Here is a 17,357-nt window from a genome sequence, read left to right as displayed (position 1 = left end):
TTAGCATGCAATTAGGGCAACCGAATGCCCTACAAAATGCTCATTTCAGGTGAATTATATAGTCTTCAAGTATACATATCATCGTCTTGTTTTTCATCGTACTAATGAATTTTGGCAGAAAAAAAAAGGTAAATGAAGAAACCAAAAAAGCGTCTGCTTACAGTCAAATAATCACATAAATAATTATCTCACTACACATCCTAATAATTTTCAGTGATCCCTGATGATTTTACACTTAAATCAATCAATAGCATCTCGTATCTCTTGCTGTCGATACTGCAACGTCGAACAAACCGTGAGTCATCACCAGACATCACGCAAATATCTACCATTACTTTGCAAGTTCTTCACCATGGCTTCTGCTTCTGAACTACTCATTGCACCCTGTAAAATTAGCACCGCAATTAATTTCCTACATTCTAAAATGCAAACCACAATTAGCAGCATTTTAATTAATAACTTGAAAACGAATTATTAAGGAACGGCTAGTGAAAACCATTCTGTTTATGCTAAAATGCTACTCCCTCCGTCCCGGTCATTTGTTGTCCATTCATTTTGGCACAAAAACCAAGAAAACCACTAAAAATACCATGTTACCCTTCCACTCGTGTATCATGTCTGGCGGGAAATATCAGCTTTGCTAAAAACGTGGTGCCCAGATTTTAAAAAGTGGGTACCAGATTTCATTTTTTTTTAAACAGGGATTAGCTTTCACTTTGGAATGACCTAGTGAGGATTATCCGCAAACATTCAGACTCCTTCCATAGTATTTTCATGGGGTAGTATAGTCATTGAACCCTTTAAAAACATCCTAAAATAGAAAGGACAACAAATGACTGAGACACCCAAAAAAGGAAAAGGACAACAAATGACCGGGACGGAGGGAGTATTATTCTACAAAATTTGTTGATATATAGTTTTCACGTGCCGTGGTCTTGTATCATTTTAGATTGATCCACTAAGATTCTATTTCAAGGACATAACACAGCAGGGAAAACAGCGGAAAAAAACGGGAAGGAATGTCATGCATCATATTGCCTATACTAGGCATTACCTGCTCTTGTAAAATTGTGTGAAGGGTTCGGTGAACATCCCGAGCCATGCCCTTCGCGTCACCACATACGTATAAATACCCTCCTTTCGAGATTACATTCCATAAATCAGAAGCCTGAAGTTGGTAAAAAAAAAAAAAAAAAAGACAAGAGATATTAAACTGCGTTCTGGAGGAAGCTGAGTGTATGAAAGAACATTGAATTGCATAAAAAGTAGTCATTTACCCTCTCCGTCATTTTGTGTTGTACGTATTCTTTAGTGGGGCCCTCTCGTGAGAAAGCAACAATTAATTCTGAAAGAGCACCCGATTCAACAAAGCTTTGAAGCTCATCGGCGTAAATGTAATCCTGCATAGTTAACCACACTTACATCAGCAAAATGAATAGACGTGTCCATAAAACTTGTATAAATAAAGAAATAAAAGTTCAGGCATTTTCACCATTTGACGGTTTCTGCAGCCAAAAAACAGTGTTGCTTCCCCAAGTTCTACTCCGTCTTCTTTCAAAGCAAACCTTTCCTGAAAGTTGTAAAGGGTTGTTTATATGTTTGTTTGCAATATCAAGTAAAAGAATACTTATTAAAAGAAACATAGGATTGTTGAGCAAACCTGCAAGAATCCCCTGAAAGGTGCCAATCCAGTCCCTGGGCCGATCATTATGATTGGGACAGATGGGTCGGATGGGAGTTTAAAGTTGGACTGCCTTACATAAATAGGGGCCCAACTACATTCATGGTTTTCTTCGAGAGAGACGGCTTTCTGAAAAGACAACAACAAAACGTCATTCACTCATTTGGACGATTACCAATAATATAAATATCAATTTATTCGGCCCAGAGTTGAAATTAGAGACCAGTTTATTCAGAATATCAGCTTCGTCATTAAGATGCAAAATATTGACATTTAGCCATTTAGGAGGCTCGACAGCATAAATATTCTAATGAGGCGATGTTCAGAACTACTGATAATATCATGACGTTGACGGTTGACCTATATTTCCTACTAAATAAGTCAGATGGCATGGACCAGTTCCTCCTATCACAAGCCCCTCTCCTAATATAAGGCACCCGAGAATCCGAGACAAAAAGTTGCAAGAAAGTCTAAATTCAATAAAATCCGCATACTATACCTTCATCCAAGTTGAGCAAATTCCTTTATGAATCCTCCCTGTCGGCATCTCATCATGAACCAATGCACATGTAACATGAATTCTGGATGGTGCCATCCTGTACACACATGACAGTTAAACACAGAATGATTAGATTCATTAAAATATTAAATTAAAAGAAACTGACAGTAGCCTGATATGAATGAAGCGGAACTTATTTTTTTTAAGCATGCGAAAACAAAAGGAGAAGAAAAACGAGAGGGAGGCAATGATATTTACCTTGGGGAGGATGATATCGAATAGTATCGAGGCTGCAAGCGTGGAGCCACTGCAGCGAAGAATACTCCTAGAGGTGGTTTAGACGAGGGGAACTCTGCCATGACCTCAAGGAGACTTCTCTGACTAGCAACAACCCATTGGGCGTACTCATCCTGCAGAAAATCACTAGTCATCTAAGACAAAGTCCTAAAAAAAATTATGGTAATATCATTAATGAAATGCATATAGAGTTGCCTCACCTTCCCAGCAGGCGACGCAAGATGTCTCAACCTCTCGGCTTCACTAGCATTAGAAGCATGAGCTGCTAAAGCAAGCAATGCAGACTGAAAAATGTGTTACACAGTGTTAGTGAGTAATAAGCCTTCACTTAGCTACTAGAGTGAATCATCATTTGAAACTGTCAATGACCGGTTAAAAAATGTAAAGAAAAAGAACAATTGGCCGAGAATAGGTGAACACAAACCTTCTTGGGAGAGTTTAAAAGATCTGCATATCGGGTTAGAGCTGCTCGTACAGTGCATGGCGGGAAAGTGGGTGGTAATGAGCTTCCAGTGATGGGAGTGCCATCTTCGTTGTCAGCATGAATGGAGAAAAAAGTATCTGGCTTCAAGCCTAGTAATTTTTCGGCCTCCTCAACAGTTTCAACATGGTTTTCACAGTAGACTCCAACATGATCTCCAGTTTCATATCTAAATTGGCAAAGCATACATGTTAATCACCATCTAATACTAAATAAGAACTTGTGTAAAAATCAACTAGCTTAATTGGTGAAGTCAGTGACGGGTCCTACTCATGACTTCGGTTGAGCATCAAAACGGACTTTATGGCTCCATTTATATCCAAAAAGAACTATGGAGTAATAGGTTCCAGACTTGCGAAGATCAAAGCATGTAAAAATGAGGTAAAAGGGAACAGAGAAAGTTTTAGAGAAACGTCAAACTTACTTGAGTCCTGTGCCAGCAATATCGAATTCCAGATGGGTGCACGAGCGATCCGAAGCAGGAGTATGTAGCTCCTTCCTCACAGCAACATTTGCCCTTCAAAAGTCAGATGGAGAAAAATGACATAAGAGATCAGGAACCAGTAACCATAAAGATGATAGGTCACATATAGAGGTTGATCATTTGTGGGCGTAAGAGATCAAGATGAAAAAAATTTCACAGTGGGCCAGGTTCAGCAAAGGCCACCAACTTTATTCGGGCCAACTATTTTGCCCACGCAATGGGGTAACACAATATACTCTATGGCATACCTGCATGGATGTTGGGCGTCAAAGACAGCATGACCATTAGCATTGGCCCAGCTCTTGTCCTCCTTCGATAAATCTGCACAATCGCGAACCACTACCCGGTACTCTGGTATAGCCGCCGTATATGGAGTAGAAACAGCAACATCATCATCATCACGGAGTATCCGGTCTAATTCTGGCCAAACTAATTCTTTCCTGTGATCATGTAATGTGTCAAACACTTGTGGAAACAGGAAGTTTACTTATGAGAACTAGAAATAGAATTCAAGATAATGTACCACGCAGTGAAGTCATCTTCAATGCATTGGTCATCATCCCCAAGGCCAACCGGAACAAGGCGCTTTGCACCTACAGTAGCAAATTGAAAGGTCATATTAAGGAAGAAAAGAAAGATGTTCAACTTCAAAATAGTAAAGTATCACCAAAGAAAAACTGATCTCAAGATCCAAAATTTCACAAAGGTCTGTTGATTACTCGAGTATATCATGCTTCATAAACATATAACCAAGTTTAATTCTAAAAAAACGAGAGTAATTTCTAAGATATGTATTAAGTTTCAAGCGCAGTACGCTGAAGTTAAGGCCTTAAGGGTAAAATTGCTCTGTTTTTAAGGAATCCTGAGCTTCATGATACATACTCTACGCTTGATGACACATGTAAACCCATAGTAATAGTTTTGAACTGACAATGCAGTAACAAGAAAGAAAGAATAAGGAGTCCATTCGCTCACAACAAAAACAGGCACGAATTTCAGAACTCCTGCAATTTTCCAACTGTTCCTATCATAGCACGCAATGCGTAGGTCTAAGCCTAATCACGACCGCTAAATATGCATGCAGTATCTTACAGATACATCATAATTGTTCCTCACACCTAAGTTCAGAGAGATGCAAGCATTAAGGTAGCATATCAGTTATGTCAGGGAAAGCTTACCTTGATCAGCGAGGAGCGAATCGACGTCTTTGCCAATCTATTTGCACAAAAAATCATGCATAAGAAGTTAGAATACCATTATTAGAATACACAGCACAAAAATTAGAGTAGGAAGTTGTTCAAATAAAGGACAGACCTTGTTGAAATGTTCATACTGCCTGTTGCCAAGGCCAAAAACCCCGTACTGCAGGTTTTGAAGCCACTCACCCTTCTCCGTACCCTATAATACAATACACAACAAATAACACATCCTCGTTAGAAATATAATTCGTATCCAAAAATGCGTTTTTCAGTAGGTTCAACCAAGCATGCTTTAATATTCCACATAACACTATTTTAACAATTATTTGTTCAATGTCCCAATGTTTGTCGTTTAGATAACCAATAAGATTATCTCATTTGGGTTAATGCTCAACAAGTTATCCAAAAAAAAACGGAAAACCAAATCACGAAAGTCAGACTTCATAACATGCCCGAAAATATACAAAGTTTAAATTAAAATAATAAGATAAAATTATACCTCAATAAACCATTTGTGAAACCTTGCTGCATTATCAGTTGGCTCACCGTCTCCGTAACTAAAACAATTAGTACATTAATCCCATGCAACACGTAATATGAAAGAAGGCAGCTCAAGTAATAAAAAAGATAGACAAAAGACATACGTCGCCAAGAAGAAAAAGGCTAGTGTTTCCTTCTTCAATTTAGCTTCATATTGATCATCATCGGCAGCATAATCATCCTACCATCATAATCCAAATCCAAATCCAAATAAATACGACATCCTTCCACATTAATCAGCACAAATTTCCAACCAATCGCTACAATACTTTTAGCATAAGTTTTAGTTCAAGTGATTAATCTTTAATCTCAAAGTTCGCGCAAATACTCGCCAATATATGCAAAAAAACGTAACAATTTCATGTCATAAAGTCTGTCTTACAAGAAAATAATTGCGACATCTGAAATTGGTATTCACGTATACAAAAGAGAAAGGATCAAAGCATTATTAAAAAAAACAAAACAAAAAAGTTATACGAAAGTTGTTGGAAATAACTTACCAAGTCAACAATTTTGAATGACGCTTTATCGTATCTTGACTTAGCCTCCTCAGCTAACGCCTAACAATTAACAACCACCCAACACCAACAAATTCGTCATTAAATTAATGACAACTTGTCATAAACATCCAACGCATAACCATAATCATACAAAATTAAACATAAACTAAACTACTACTCGTATTATTAACCCAAACTCTCAAATAAAAACTTATACGACGACCTTATAATAGCTTACGCACCCACCAATCCTCATTTATCGATGTCATTAAAAAAAGCGTATATCTCCGTTTTACAAGACTAACGAAAACATATTTTTTGTATGGGGAGCCACAAGTGCAAATATATTGCCGAATCACCTCAACCCAAAAACAGAAATACCGTCTCTCATGACTTTACCAGCTAGCGGACAGATGCAGTAATGAAAACATTAAAATCGACACAAAGTATAGAATAACATTGTCTTACCATCCGACCCGCCCGTCTAATGGTTAAACACTAATTTACTTATTACTATCAATTAACGAGTTTCTGTAAAAGACGGTAAGACGGTCTTACACAATAATTATCGATTAACTAGAGAAATGAATAAAAACCTTGGCAAATCCTTCGGCGGTACCAGTTTGAGTACCAAAAAAGATGGTAACTTTTTTCTTGCCATCATCAATCTCAACATCATCTTCTTCCTTAAGAATAAACGGTTTCGGAACATCTAAAACAGCTTTTGATGATTTCCCACTTTCAGATTTTCTCCAAATTAATAACAAAGCACATCCAATTAACACGGCAATTGAAGTAGTGATAATCATGATCACATCACGGTTTTCAACTACCATAGTCTTTGAATCACTAAACGACGCGTTTAATTGCTCAAAATTTCCATTTATTAGTGCACTCATTAGATCTAAAGCTGATACTTTAATGGAGTTTGAATCCATTTTTTTTTAGACAAAAAATTGATGGACCCAGATAAGAATTCCTCGAAATTCCTGTAAAAAGATTGGAACTTTGAGGAAATTGGGATGATTAATTAGTGCCCAGATGATTGAATTTGTGAAATTGTGATGATTTATTGGAAAAATTGAATATTGGATCGATTTTATTTATTTTTAGTTTTTGTAATTTTTTGTTGTTGGAAATGTGGTCGTGGTAGGAGGGACTCCTGAAGAAGAAAGTTGTGGGAGGAATTAGAGGGTATAAATAAACGAAATATATGTGACACCAAAAATGTCAATTTACAATAATAATGATGGGTTGTTGGACCGTATATGAGAAAAAATGGAGTTATTATGAGGAATGTATGATAATAAAAAATTATTTCCAAATTATGGGGTTGGAGTTGAGCAAACAATAAATTGTAGCTCTTGTTTTTTATGACTAATAATAAAGAATCTAAGTTCATGGTTCGTGTTGTGTTGTATCGTGTCGGTGAAATGGAAATTGCGGTTCAGGCAGAGCCCTGACCCACGTGTCGTGATGTGCTTAGGCGCACCAATGCAAATCCGCCAATATAGCGTTATTTCTTCGTATTTTGAGCGTGCCAAAAGCGTTTCGTGTCCAAGTGGGTCGTGTCATACTTGGGCTAGGCATGGTTTTTCTTCTCAAACTTCATCCCCTGGCACAACCCATGCCATATTGTGTTGTGCCAACCTGTATTAAAATGGGTCATGGGTTGTGCCTGGGTGTGTCAGCCCAACGACTCACGTGCATGCTTCCATCTCTAACTAATGGCAAAATATCACTGGTTACTAGTGTCTCCTTGAGCAAGATGGGTCATTCTTTAAACTAACATACTGGATTTTTTAAACCAATGCCCTATTCTATTTGGGTTAATTTCAGGTCATTCACTTTAGTTTAGCTTTATTCATTTCAGTTCAGTTTCATTCAGTCCATCTCAGCTCTATTCAGTTCAGTTAAGTACACTCAAGTTCAGCTTCTTTCAGCCGAAAAGAACAAAATCTAACCTACTGGATTTTTTATTATCTCGATACTTATTTATTACTACTAACGAACTATAAAGGAGTATTTTTAGCTAGAAAAATTCGTCGTACACTATAAAGCATTAAAATTATTAGAGAAATTATATCGAGTGTGGAGTAAATTAAACAAAACCCCTCAATCAAATAAATGTCTTTTTTCTGAAACACAAATTCTCATTTATAATGAACACTTATCGTAACAAATTTATAACATCTTACAAACTGCAAGCATGGGAGCAAGGTAGGGAGGAGTTGAGAAGTCCCGAAGTCACGACTCACAAATCAGAAGTAAGTTCTTCTACTTCTGAAAATAGAAGTATGGAGGAGGGCGCCAACGCTCACCAACCCAACCCAAACTTTTAGGTGTATGACGATAAAGCCACCTAACACAATTTCACATTTACACGGTTAAGGGGGCATTGTGGGCATTTTCAGTCCACAAAGGAGTTGGTCGTAGACAAATATGACATGTAGTCATGTATCAATGTACGTATGTCTTACATTCTAGATTTGTGCGTGTTTTGAGCTCATGTATTATGTACCATGTCATCTACGCAGAATCCAGGTGGAATTTTCTTAGCAATACAATACTATGTCCACCCGCTTTGACATTGTGGGGCTCAAGTAACTAGAATACAAGTTGTATGTATTGGCTTCCCTTCTCCAAAAACACAAATTAGGATTACTTCCTAATTTCCTATCAGTCCGTCTTTCTTGTGACCCGTCACAAGTTTATAATGGGTTAAATACTACTCATGTGAATAGGTAAGATAAAGCAGAATGTTACTCCTTCAATACTCTACTTTTGTCTTATCTATCCGCATAAGTAGTATTTGACCCGTGGCAAATGAGAATTTGTGATTTCCTATAGGACGATACTTTGTAATATCATAAACGGTTTTTCTAACTTGTGCTCAATGAGCACATGTTGAGGTGCTAATCAGAGAAAGGTTTACATCCATAATTCTCTAAGTATGGCAAATTTGAGAACATATTTCAATTTCTCATGATATATTCATAAAAATCTTTCTCTAATTAGCTCTTTAATATGTGCCTATAGTAGGTCTCATGAGAGACCGTCTCCCATTAATTTAGTGGGAGACATAATAGGAAAAACAAAAAATTCGTGGGTCCCTCACCCCATCATGTGAGAGGTCTCTCAATAACGTTATTGAGAGACCGTCTCTCCGAAGTTTTTGTGATGTGCCTAATACATGTGCCCATTGGACACAGATTAGAAAAACCATTATCGTAATTAGTAGGTTGTATAATATCTTAGATATTATTTTGTATATCATATTGTTGCCTAATTTGTAGGATTTATTTTAGGCAGGTATTTAAAGTTTACTAGGTAGTTGCGCGACCTGTTTTAAAATTTAATTATTATAATTGAAGAAAATAAAACTTTATATATGACATTTAATATTTTTACTTATAAATAAAAATATATTAATTTTTCTCAAATTTATTTTTTTTAGGTTTAACTTCAATGTTGTAAAACAAAATACATACAATTTTAATTAAAAATAATAAGTGATAATTAATTATGCATGATCAACATTTTATAAATTATTTTGTGACTGATTAAGTATCATATTAGTTAAAATAAAACTTATTCGAAAAATGCAACAATCAACATTAAGTTCTCAAATTATATCATTTTACGATACGTTATGTTCCAAATCAAATAATATTTGTTCAAAATGATATGAATATAATTTTATGTAATTTTTATTTTTTATGTATAACGTGTGATATTTATGTATCAAATATATAAAGTTCAAACTTCAAACTCAACTTATTCAAATGTTTTGATTGTATCTTGCATGTGTTATGTGTCAAACATATCTATAAGAATTGCACCTTTTGTATTTTTAAACAACTATATATAAAAGATGTTTAAAATTTTACTTGTAAATAAAATATTTTTTGAGGTTTAACTTCAAAATATTTAAAAGATAACATATAAAATATTTAACTAAAAGTAATATTTAGCTAGTCATAATCAATATTTATACTTGACGTATATATATTTTAATTGAAGATGTTAAAGAAAAATGTAACATTTTTTTTCTACTTTTTCTTGTCGTTTATAAAACTATATTATTTAATAAACATTACTTTTGTTTTGATTATTCAACTGTACTCGCGATCAGTGTGTACATGCATACTCGTACACATACTTGTTATCATACTATTTAAACCTATCAAAATCTCATATGTATTCAATTTCTCGCAATATAATTTATTTTAGGCAAGTATTTAGAGTATAGTGTATATATACTCTCTTCCATATCGGTCAATTGTTTAATATATATGTTGTTCGTATACCATGGGAGTTTGTTCATGCCCCGAGGAAAGAGCATATGGATGCAACATTGCTATTTGCGAATAAGCTGTTACATTAAAGGGAGTCTTAGCAAAGGTATGATAATGAATAGAAACTCCGCTTTGCACTTGAATGGTTTACTCGGATTCTGATTGGGCGAGTTGTCCCTTATCTAGACGATGATTGACCGGATATTTCATATCGTTGGGAAATTCACCTATTTCATGGAAGGTAAGGAAGCAAACGACGGTTACTTAATTGATAGCATAGGTCGAATATCACGCGACGAGTCGATGACAGCCGTGAGAAGTGAGTTAATGTGGTGAAAATCTTTTCTTCAATCACTTAGCATTGATAACACGAAGTCTATTCTCATTTTCAGTGATAATCAAGCTATGCTACATATTGCAAAGAACCCCTTTTTTCATGATCGTACGTACAAGCACATAAAGATCGATAACGACTTCGCACGTATCACATCTGACTTCACACGTATGAAGTAAGGAGCATATTGCCGATCTTTTTACCAAGGCACTTGAAAGGGAAGCGTTCGAATTTTTACCGTGCAAGTTAGGCATTGATTTACAAGTGCTCCAACTTGAAGGCGGAGTATATGACGATATTTTGTAATATCGTAATAAGTAGGGTGTATAATATCTTAGATATTTTGTGTATCATATTGTTGCCTAATGTGTTAGATGTGTTTTAGGCAAGTTTTTAGAGTTTATTATGCTGTATATACATACTAAGGTTGTATATCATTTGATTAATTCAATATACGCGGAATTCCTCTTCTCAATTACAATGCTGTATATACATACTAAGGTTGTATATCATTTGATTAATTCAATATGATTTCCAATTCTGTACTTCCAACTTCCAAGTTGTTTCATTTTACTGGTACAAAGGTGCCCATTCCGATTCTCTCACTTTTTTTTACAGAATATAGATTAATCTTAAGGATTTTTCTAATTATGGTAAATATGAGTTTCAACTCTAATTTGTCATGCTACATTCTCAACAAACTTTCCCTAATTAGTTTATTATCATGTGCCCTTTCCTAAGAGCACATGTTAAAAAAATCCGTCTCAGTTTTTAGGAGTTGCTAAATCCAACACAATATTTTACTTTATCCAACACATTTATCGCCGAAATTTCGACTCTACCCCTCTCATTTTTCACCACAACTAGAGAGCAAGAAACACAATAATGTTGTGAAATAAAGGGAAAAGAATTGTAGAGAGAAGTTAGAGAGAATATAGGGAGACGAAAACTATCTTCTTATTCCATTATGAGGGGTATATATACACATACAATGAGAGTAAAGTTTCCATAAGATAATATACTCTAGAATATTCTAAGATATGGACATCCATATAATCATATTTCATAACACTCCCCCTTGGATGTCCATTACTGAAGAAAATGCCTCGTTAAAAACCTTACTAGAAAACCCTTTGGGAAAAACGCTAGAAAGGAAAAGAGTACAATAATCTTCAAACACGCATAATAATAGTTGCCTCGTTAAAACCTTTCCATGGAAAACCCAGTGGGACAAAACCATGGATAAGGAAAAAGAATACAACGCGTGTCAACTCCCCCTGATAATTACATAACTTGATGTACCTTGAAATGAACCATGCTTTAACGTAACTTCTCGATAGTTGAATAAAACCCATTGTAGTTGATAAACTTGATATCTTCAAAGCCTTGATAATTTCTATCTTCATATTTCATTAGAACTCACAATCTGGGTGTAGTCATTTGTGATGACTCTTGGATCTTCATTTCAAATGATACTTCCACAATATTGATAGAGAATTTCTTGATAGATGACATAACATTATATGTTAAGAATAACGCATCTTAATAACCATAGCGTATCAATGCGTTTATTGTGCTACCTCGTTAAAAACCTTGCTAGGAAAAACCCATTGGGACAAAAACAACCTAGTCGAAGGGAAAAAGAGTGTAGCTATCATTCCTTAATTCCTTATCTTAAGGAGAATCAATCCGATAATCATTGAATAAATCATTCAATACTTTTGAGCGATTTTTTTTGCTAAACCACATATGTATGAATTGGCATTCTCATTGTAGACTTTGACTACATTATTTTCCAATCGTTATGGTACTTCTGGACCATAAACTAATTTCACATGTTTAGCATGAAGCTTATTTAAATCAATATTCTCATATGCTCAAACTTCAGGTTGAGACAATAATAATTTCCTTCAAGTAAACTCTACATGAATTTAAATATTCCATTTTGAAAATAATCACGATAACATTTCAATCGTGTCGTAGAGGTTCATATATAATCATGAGTTCCCAAAACTCAAGAGGCTCCTATAGGGAGTTATCCTCGTTGGAGTATCTCGTAAGGTAACATTTCTCCTTTTTAAACATTTATCCATTTAAAAACAATATTATAAAACATGTTCATACATATGATATAAAACTAATCTTAAACAACAGTTATATAACAGTGCAATAATTGATATAAAATAAAACTAATTAATATGCAAATGAACAAAATCTCTAAATGCACATGATGATGACTCGATAATGCAAACTGTACAGTTTTTTTTTTCCATATTCATAACTTAAATTGACTTCAGGTCAATAAATGGACTTCAGGTCCATGAGCTCATTCATAATCATTGATTATGTGTCGACAATAAAATTGGACTTATTTAGAAGATCCACATTATCTAGTCCATTAAACTCCGCGCGCAAATGCATATCGGTTCCTTAAACATATCGATATAATTTCAATATCTCGTGATATTGTCAGTACTGAATCTGTAATATCTGAATGTATATGGTACCATTCCTTTTCTATATAGGCCATCTATTATCATTCAGATATTTATGTCACTTTCAGGACATCCAAATTTCTTTACTCTATAGGAGTACCAACTGCCCAAACTTGCCATTTTCTTATTACTAGAAATATGTGAACCGATATGACTCGCACACTATATTTCACGTGTGCTTTATTCTTCAATTTGGCAAGAATCTAATTTTTCATTACATATATTTTCTATGACTAATGTATAGCTCGCTATACCACATATAGGGCTAAACTGTCTATAATTAAATCACAGATTTTAATGTAACATATCACATTTTGATAAGGTGATAAAAGTGGTATCATAATACATCTTCATAACCAAATGAATACCATCATTTCTAATCCCGCGAACCTCTTCTTGATGTAGTTCATATTGAAAACAAATCACCGAACTTGTGTCCAGTTGGGGATAATATACTTGTTTGTTTTTACTAGCTTTTCCTTAACATTCTCCCCCTAAGGTGGTAAAAACTATCTATACAAGATAGATTTAATGGGCAACAAATCATTATATCCACCTTAATTGTCTTATGCAGTTGGTTTTTCAATGTGCTGAATCACAATGCCCAATTTGGAGACTAACGATTCCATATAATAATCAAATTGTGATCTCCAATATCAAATATACTCAGTTTTCGTGTAGTGTCTTGCCTTTAATAAATTTACACGAGAGAGTTTCAGCACTTATATTTTCCTTGGGATAAACTTCAGGTTTATCAAAACGGGTATAATAAGAACCCGGATGGCCTTACTATGTCACATCTGAATTATTTCATGTCAACTTTCTAAGAATCCGGCCAGATAAATGATGTGACATTGGACACAACAGGTGTCTCATATATGTAGACAAGACTCACCAATATTACAATAGGTAACATGAATATATGAGTATTTTCATATGACTAACAATCGTCATAATAACTAATTGATTTTATTATAATTCATAAACTATTTGAATCAAAAACAATAAGCAATACACTTAGTACGTAGTTTTAAAGTGGAACTTGGTCTAAAAATTTTAAGAAAACTAATGTCCATGGTTTTCTAACTTATGTCAGGCGTATATATCAAACCAACAAAACTTAACCCTATAATACAAGGTCAACCTCTTAAAGAAATCATTCCTATGGATTCACGATTTTGGAAGATTTAATGGTGTTAAAAAAAAATTGACTTGCAAACAAGCTTTCTTATTGTGTTACAAATTAAACATGATAGTAGATAAAATAAAATTCAATTTAATGTCATTAACAATTTAACACGCACAAGCTTAAAGTTAGGCTGACCATTATACTCTTACTTCCTTAAATTGACGTTCATTAAAACAAATCATGTATTATTATTAAAAGACAAATGAGGATAAACAGGGTAAATAAAAGCAACAAATTTCTAACTTCACACTCGTAAAAACAAATCAGTGCCATTATATAACTCATGTGATGAATATAAATTGATTGATAATGAAGTTCTTAAAAGGTTTTTTTTTTCATATTTCTTACCATTACTACCCATATACAATTAGCCTGACAGACTAATTAAAGAGGCATAGTCAATTTACTCATGAGCAGAAACAAATTTCAGTAAAACTATGTGTTAATTATCTGACAAATCAAAATCTCATAAAATACTTGCATGTTAAACAAATAATTATCTTACGTTAGCTATCAATCACCATGTTAACATACATGAATATACCTAGTACGGAGTAATAAATAAGGGCAATATTGCATAGCATGTTACTTGTAGTCAAAGACTAGAAAATAATGCTTCGTTACTACGTAGTTTAAATGCAACGACCATAGAAATTAAAGTTTCATTAAATTTTTTACCACAATCTTAGATGCATATATCATTTTTTCTTTTCTCATATCAAACTCTTGCATATACGAGTCTTATATTCTCACATGACTTTTCATGAGATATTCACTTTTATGAGATATTTTCATTTCTTTGAATGAACAAATTTGGCTCAATAAGGCCACATGATTAAGCTCAATTAGGGCTTCTTTACTTCACTCATCATTAAGCTCAATTTAAGCTCAATTAAGGCCACAATATTAGGCTTATCATAACACCATATTCTCGATATCTGCTACAGACAGAGTCTTTATGAGATGTCACATTCACTTCAAGGAATGGATCAAGTTTCAAATCTCATTATACCGTTCAACTTCGGGTGAACAATAATCAATTCGATTATAATTTCCCCTTTAATAAAGACCGCTTTATTCATTTGAAACTCAAATGCGGTTAAAAAAAAAACGCACTACGAACTTTTATAGCCACTAACCTTTACATGTGGACTTTGGCCACTTAGCTTATACAATATGAATATATTATGAATATATTGTATTGATGAGACGGTGTTAAATTATTACACACCTTAAAAACTTTGAACTTCAGGCCAAAGTTGGGCATATTGCTCATCTTTATAATAAATCTTTCGAAACTTCGGGTCCAAAAATTATATAATATACCCTTTAATAAAAATTTGTTGACGACATATATGAAACTTCAAGTCTAATAATATATAGAACTGATTATACACCATGATCATCCTTATATGTAAATAAAGCTATCAATAAATAAATAATTATGAAATAAAATCATTAAGTAATAAAGTTCGTCTGACATTGTTCCATTACCAGCCTCAAGATAGAATTGATTACACATGGTTAGATTGCATGTAGTAGTGTTAACGTGTTATAATGATGAATAATGATCAAATATCTATGTACATCATCGGTTATTTCTTACGTATTAGGTTTAGTAAACGTACCTGGCTATTCTTGGTTAGGGTATCGGAGGTTGCAAAAAAAAAAAATTAGATTAGAGACTCGTGCTGATAACGTGTTGTGAAATAAAGGGAAAAGAATTGTAGAGAGAAGTTAGAGAGAATATAGGGAGACGAAAACTATCTTCTTATTCCATTATGAGGGGTATATATACACATACAATGAGAGTAAAGTTTCCATAAGATAATATACTCTAGAATATTCTAAGATATGGACATCCATATAATCATATTTCATAACAAATAATACAAAAAAAAAAAAAAAAAAAAAAAACCACCACTGATCAGTCCAGCAATTCCCCACCCACCACCTACTCTGACGTTCTCCGACTCAAATTCAATTAGTAAAGATTCAATTCACTCACCACCGCTGAAGCCCACATCTGTTTCGACGTCTGACTCGATTTAAGATTAAATTAGCAAAGATTCAATTGATTATAAATCAGTACCAGTTCATCAGTACAATTGAAATAAGTATAATTGAAACATAGATCAGTATAATTGAAACAAGTATAATTGATACATAACAGTACACAAGCAAATCCCCTATATACTAAATGAATAGGAAAAACTCAAAGTTTTCCCGCCTAAAATTTTTTTCCTAATTTGATATAATCTCTTATTTTCTTTCCTATTCAATATAGTTCCTTATTTAAGATTTGTTCTAAGTTTTTTGATGATAAATTTCATTCTCGGTAATATAAGTTGTAGCTAAAAGATATATGCTATTAAAAAAAGTTATAAAACAATTTCATAAATCTATCTAAAACCTTTTTTCATTACAATACACATTTCATATTATGAGTATTACTTAAATTGTTTTTTTCCTCCTCTCAAATCAAAATACAATGATGAAAAAAGTTAAAAAAAAAAAAACGAATTGTCAATTGACACTCTATAAATAAAGTATACTAAAAAGTAAAATTCTATATACACCGTGCATGTAGTGCACGGGGCCTATACTAGTTGATTATAAATCATTTAAAGCCCCGATAACGAACGGGGGATGGTGTTGATGCTTATAAAACTAATTGCTTTCTAATGCTGCTACTTGTATCACCATCATAAACGTATTGGAATGATGCATGACAATGTTCTCGTTGGTATCTCACCGCGCCGACTTCATAGGCCAGACCACTTCTCCTTGGCCACCCTACTCCGACGGACGAATACTAACAACCACCCTCTTCAAACCCAATATCTAAACCTAATTGCAAAAACCCTGTTTAGAAAAAAAAAAACTTAATTCAATCGATTAAAAGACGAGGTGATTAATAAAATTGTCGATAAAACGGAGAAATTACTGTAGAAACAGAAAGAATTTGGGAAATAATGTGTTTTGTATATATTGAATGAATTACATAATACATGGCGACAGACATATATACTAAAACAGACGATATTGACACCGAAACCCTAATGGATACACAGACTATATAAAATACAAAGCCCATACAAATAACGTATCTTAACACCCCCCCTCAAGTTGGAGCGTGGGGATCGACAACGCCCAACTTGGATAATAAATGACTAAACTGTCGTGCACCTAAAGCTTTGGTCAATAAATCTGCCACTTGATCGCTTGTGTGCACATAGACGGGGTTAATCAAGCCACATTGAATCGCATCTCTCACGAAATGACAATCGATTTCAATGTGCTTGGTACGTTCGTGGAACACCGGGTTTCGAGAAATATGAAGGGCCGACTGGTTGTCAC

The 17,357-nt window shown here is 34.1% G+C and overlaps 1 protein-coding gene across 1 annotated transcript; it reads right to left on the bottom strand.

Moving 5' to 3' along the window:
- Nucleotides 1-6,923, bottom strand: LOC141597219 (NADPH--cytochrome P450 reductase-like). The gene is made up of 18 exons (XM_074417594.1): nt 6,278-6,923; nt 5,682-5,741; nt 5,286-5,362; nt 5,141-5,198; nt 4,757-4,840; nt 4,621-4,657; nt 3,966-4,035; nt 3,691-3,882; nt 3,383-3,475; nt 2,902-3,127; nt 2,678-2,761; nt 2,439-2,590; nt 2,181-2,277; nt 1,661-1,810; nt 1,493-1,570; nt 1,278-1,400; nt 1,055-1,168; nt 1-384 (listed from the first exon to the last, which is right to left on the bottom strand). Exons 1-18 carry the CDS (start codon nt 6,617-6,619, stop codon nt 304-306), a joined length of 2,118 nt encoding a protein of 705 aa, XP_074273695.1. The 5' UTR covers nt 6,620-6,923; the 3' UTR covers nt 1-303.
- Nucleotides 6,924-17,357: the final 10,434 nt, after the last annotated feature.

Source organism: Silene latifolia, chromosome 8 (genome assembly GCF_048544455.1).
Source record: "Silene latifolia isolate original U9 population chromosome 8, ASM4854445v1, whole genome shotgun sequence".
NCBI classification, from domain to species: Eukaryota; Viridiplantae; Streptophyta; class Magnoliopsida; order Caryophyllales; family Caryophyllaceae; genus Silene; species Silene latifolia.
Note: the sequence above shows the minus strand (reverse complement) of the source record. Positions and strands in the feature narration are given on the sequence as shown.

Bases quoted from the DNA above. Each gene is read 5' to 3' on its own strand.
- LOC141597219 (XM_074417594.1), bottom strand. From the start codon at position 6,619: ATGGATTCAAACTCCATTAAAGTATCAGCTTTAGATCTAATGAGTGCA. The intron at 5,363-5,681 runs GTAAGTTATTTC...TTATGATGGTAG, and splicing joins CATTCAAAATTGTTGACTTG to GATGATTATGCTGCCGATGA. The intron at 4,036-4,620 runs GTAAGCTTTCCC...TTGCTACTGTAG, and splicing joins TTCGCTCCTCGCTGATCAAG to GTGCAAAGCGCCTTGTTCCG.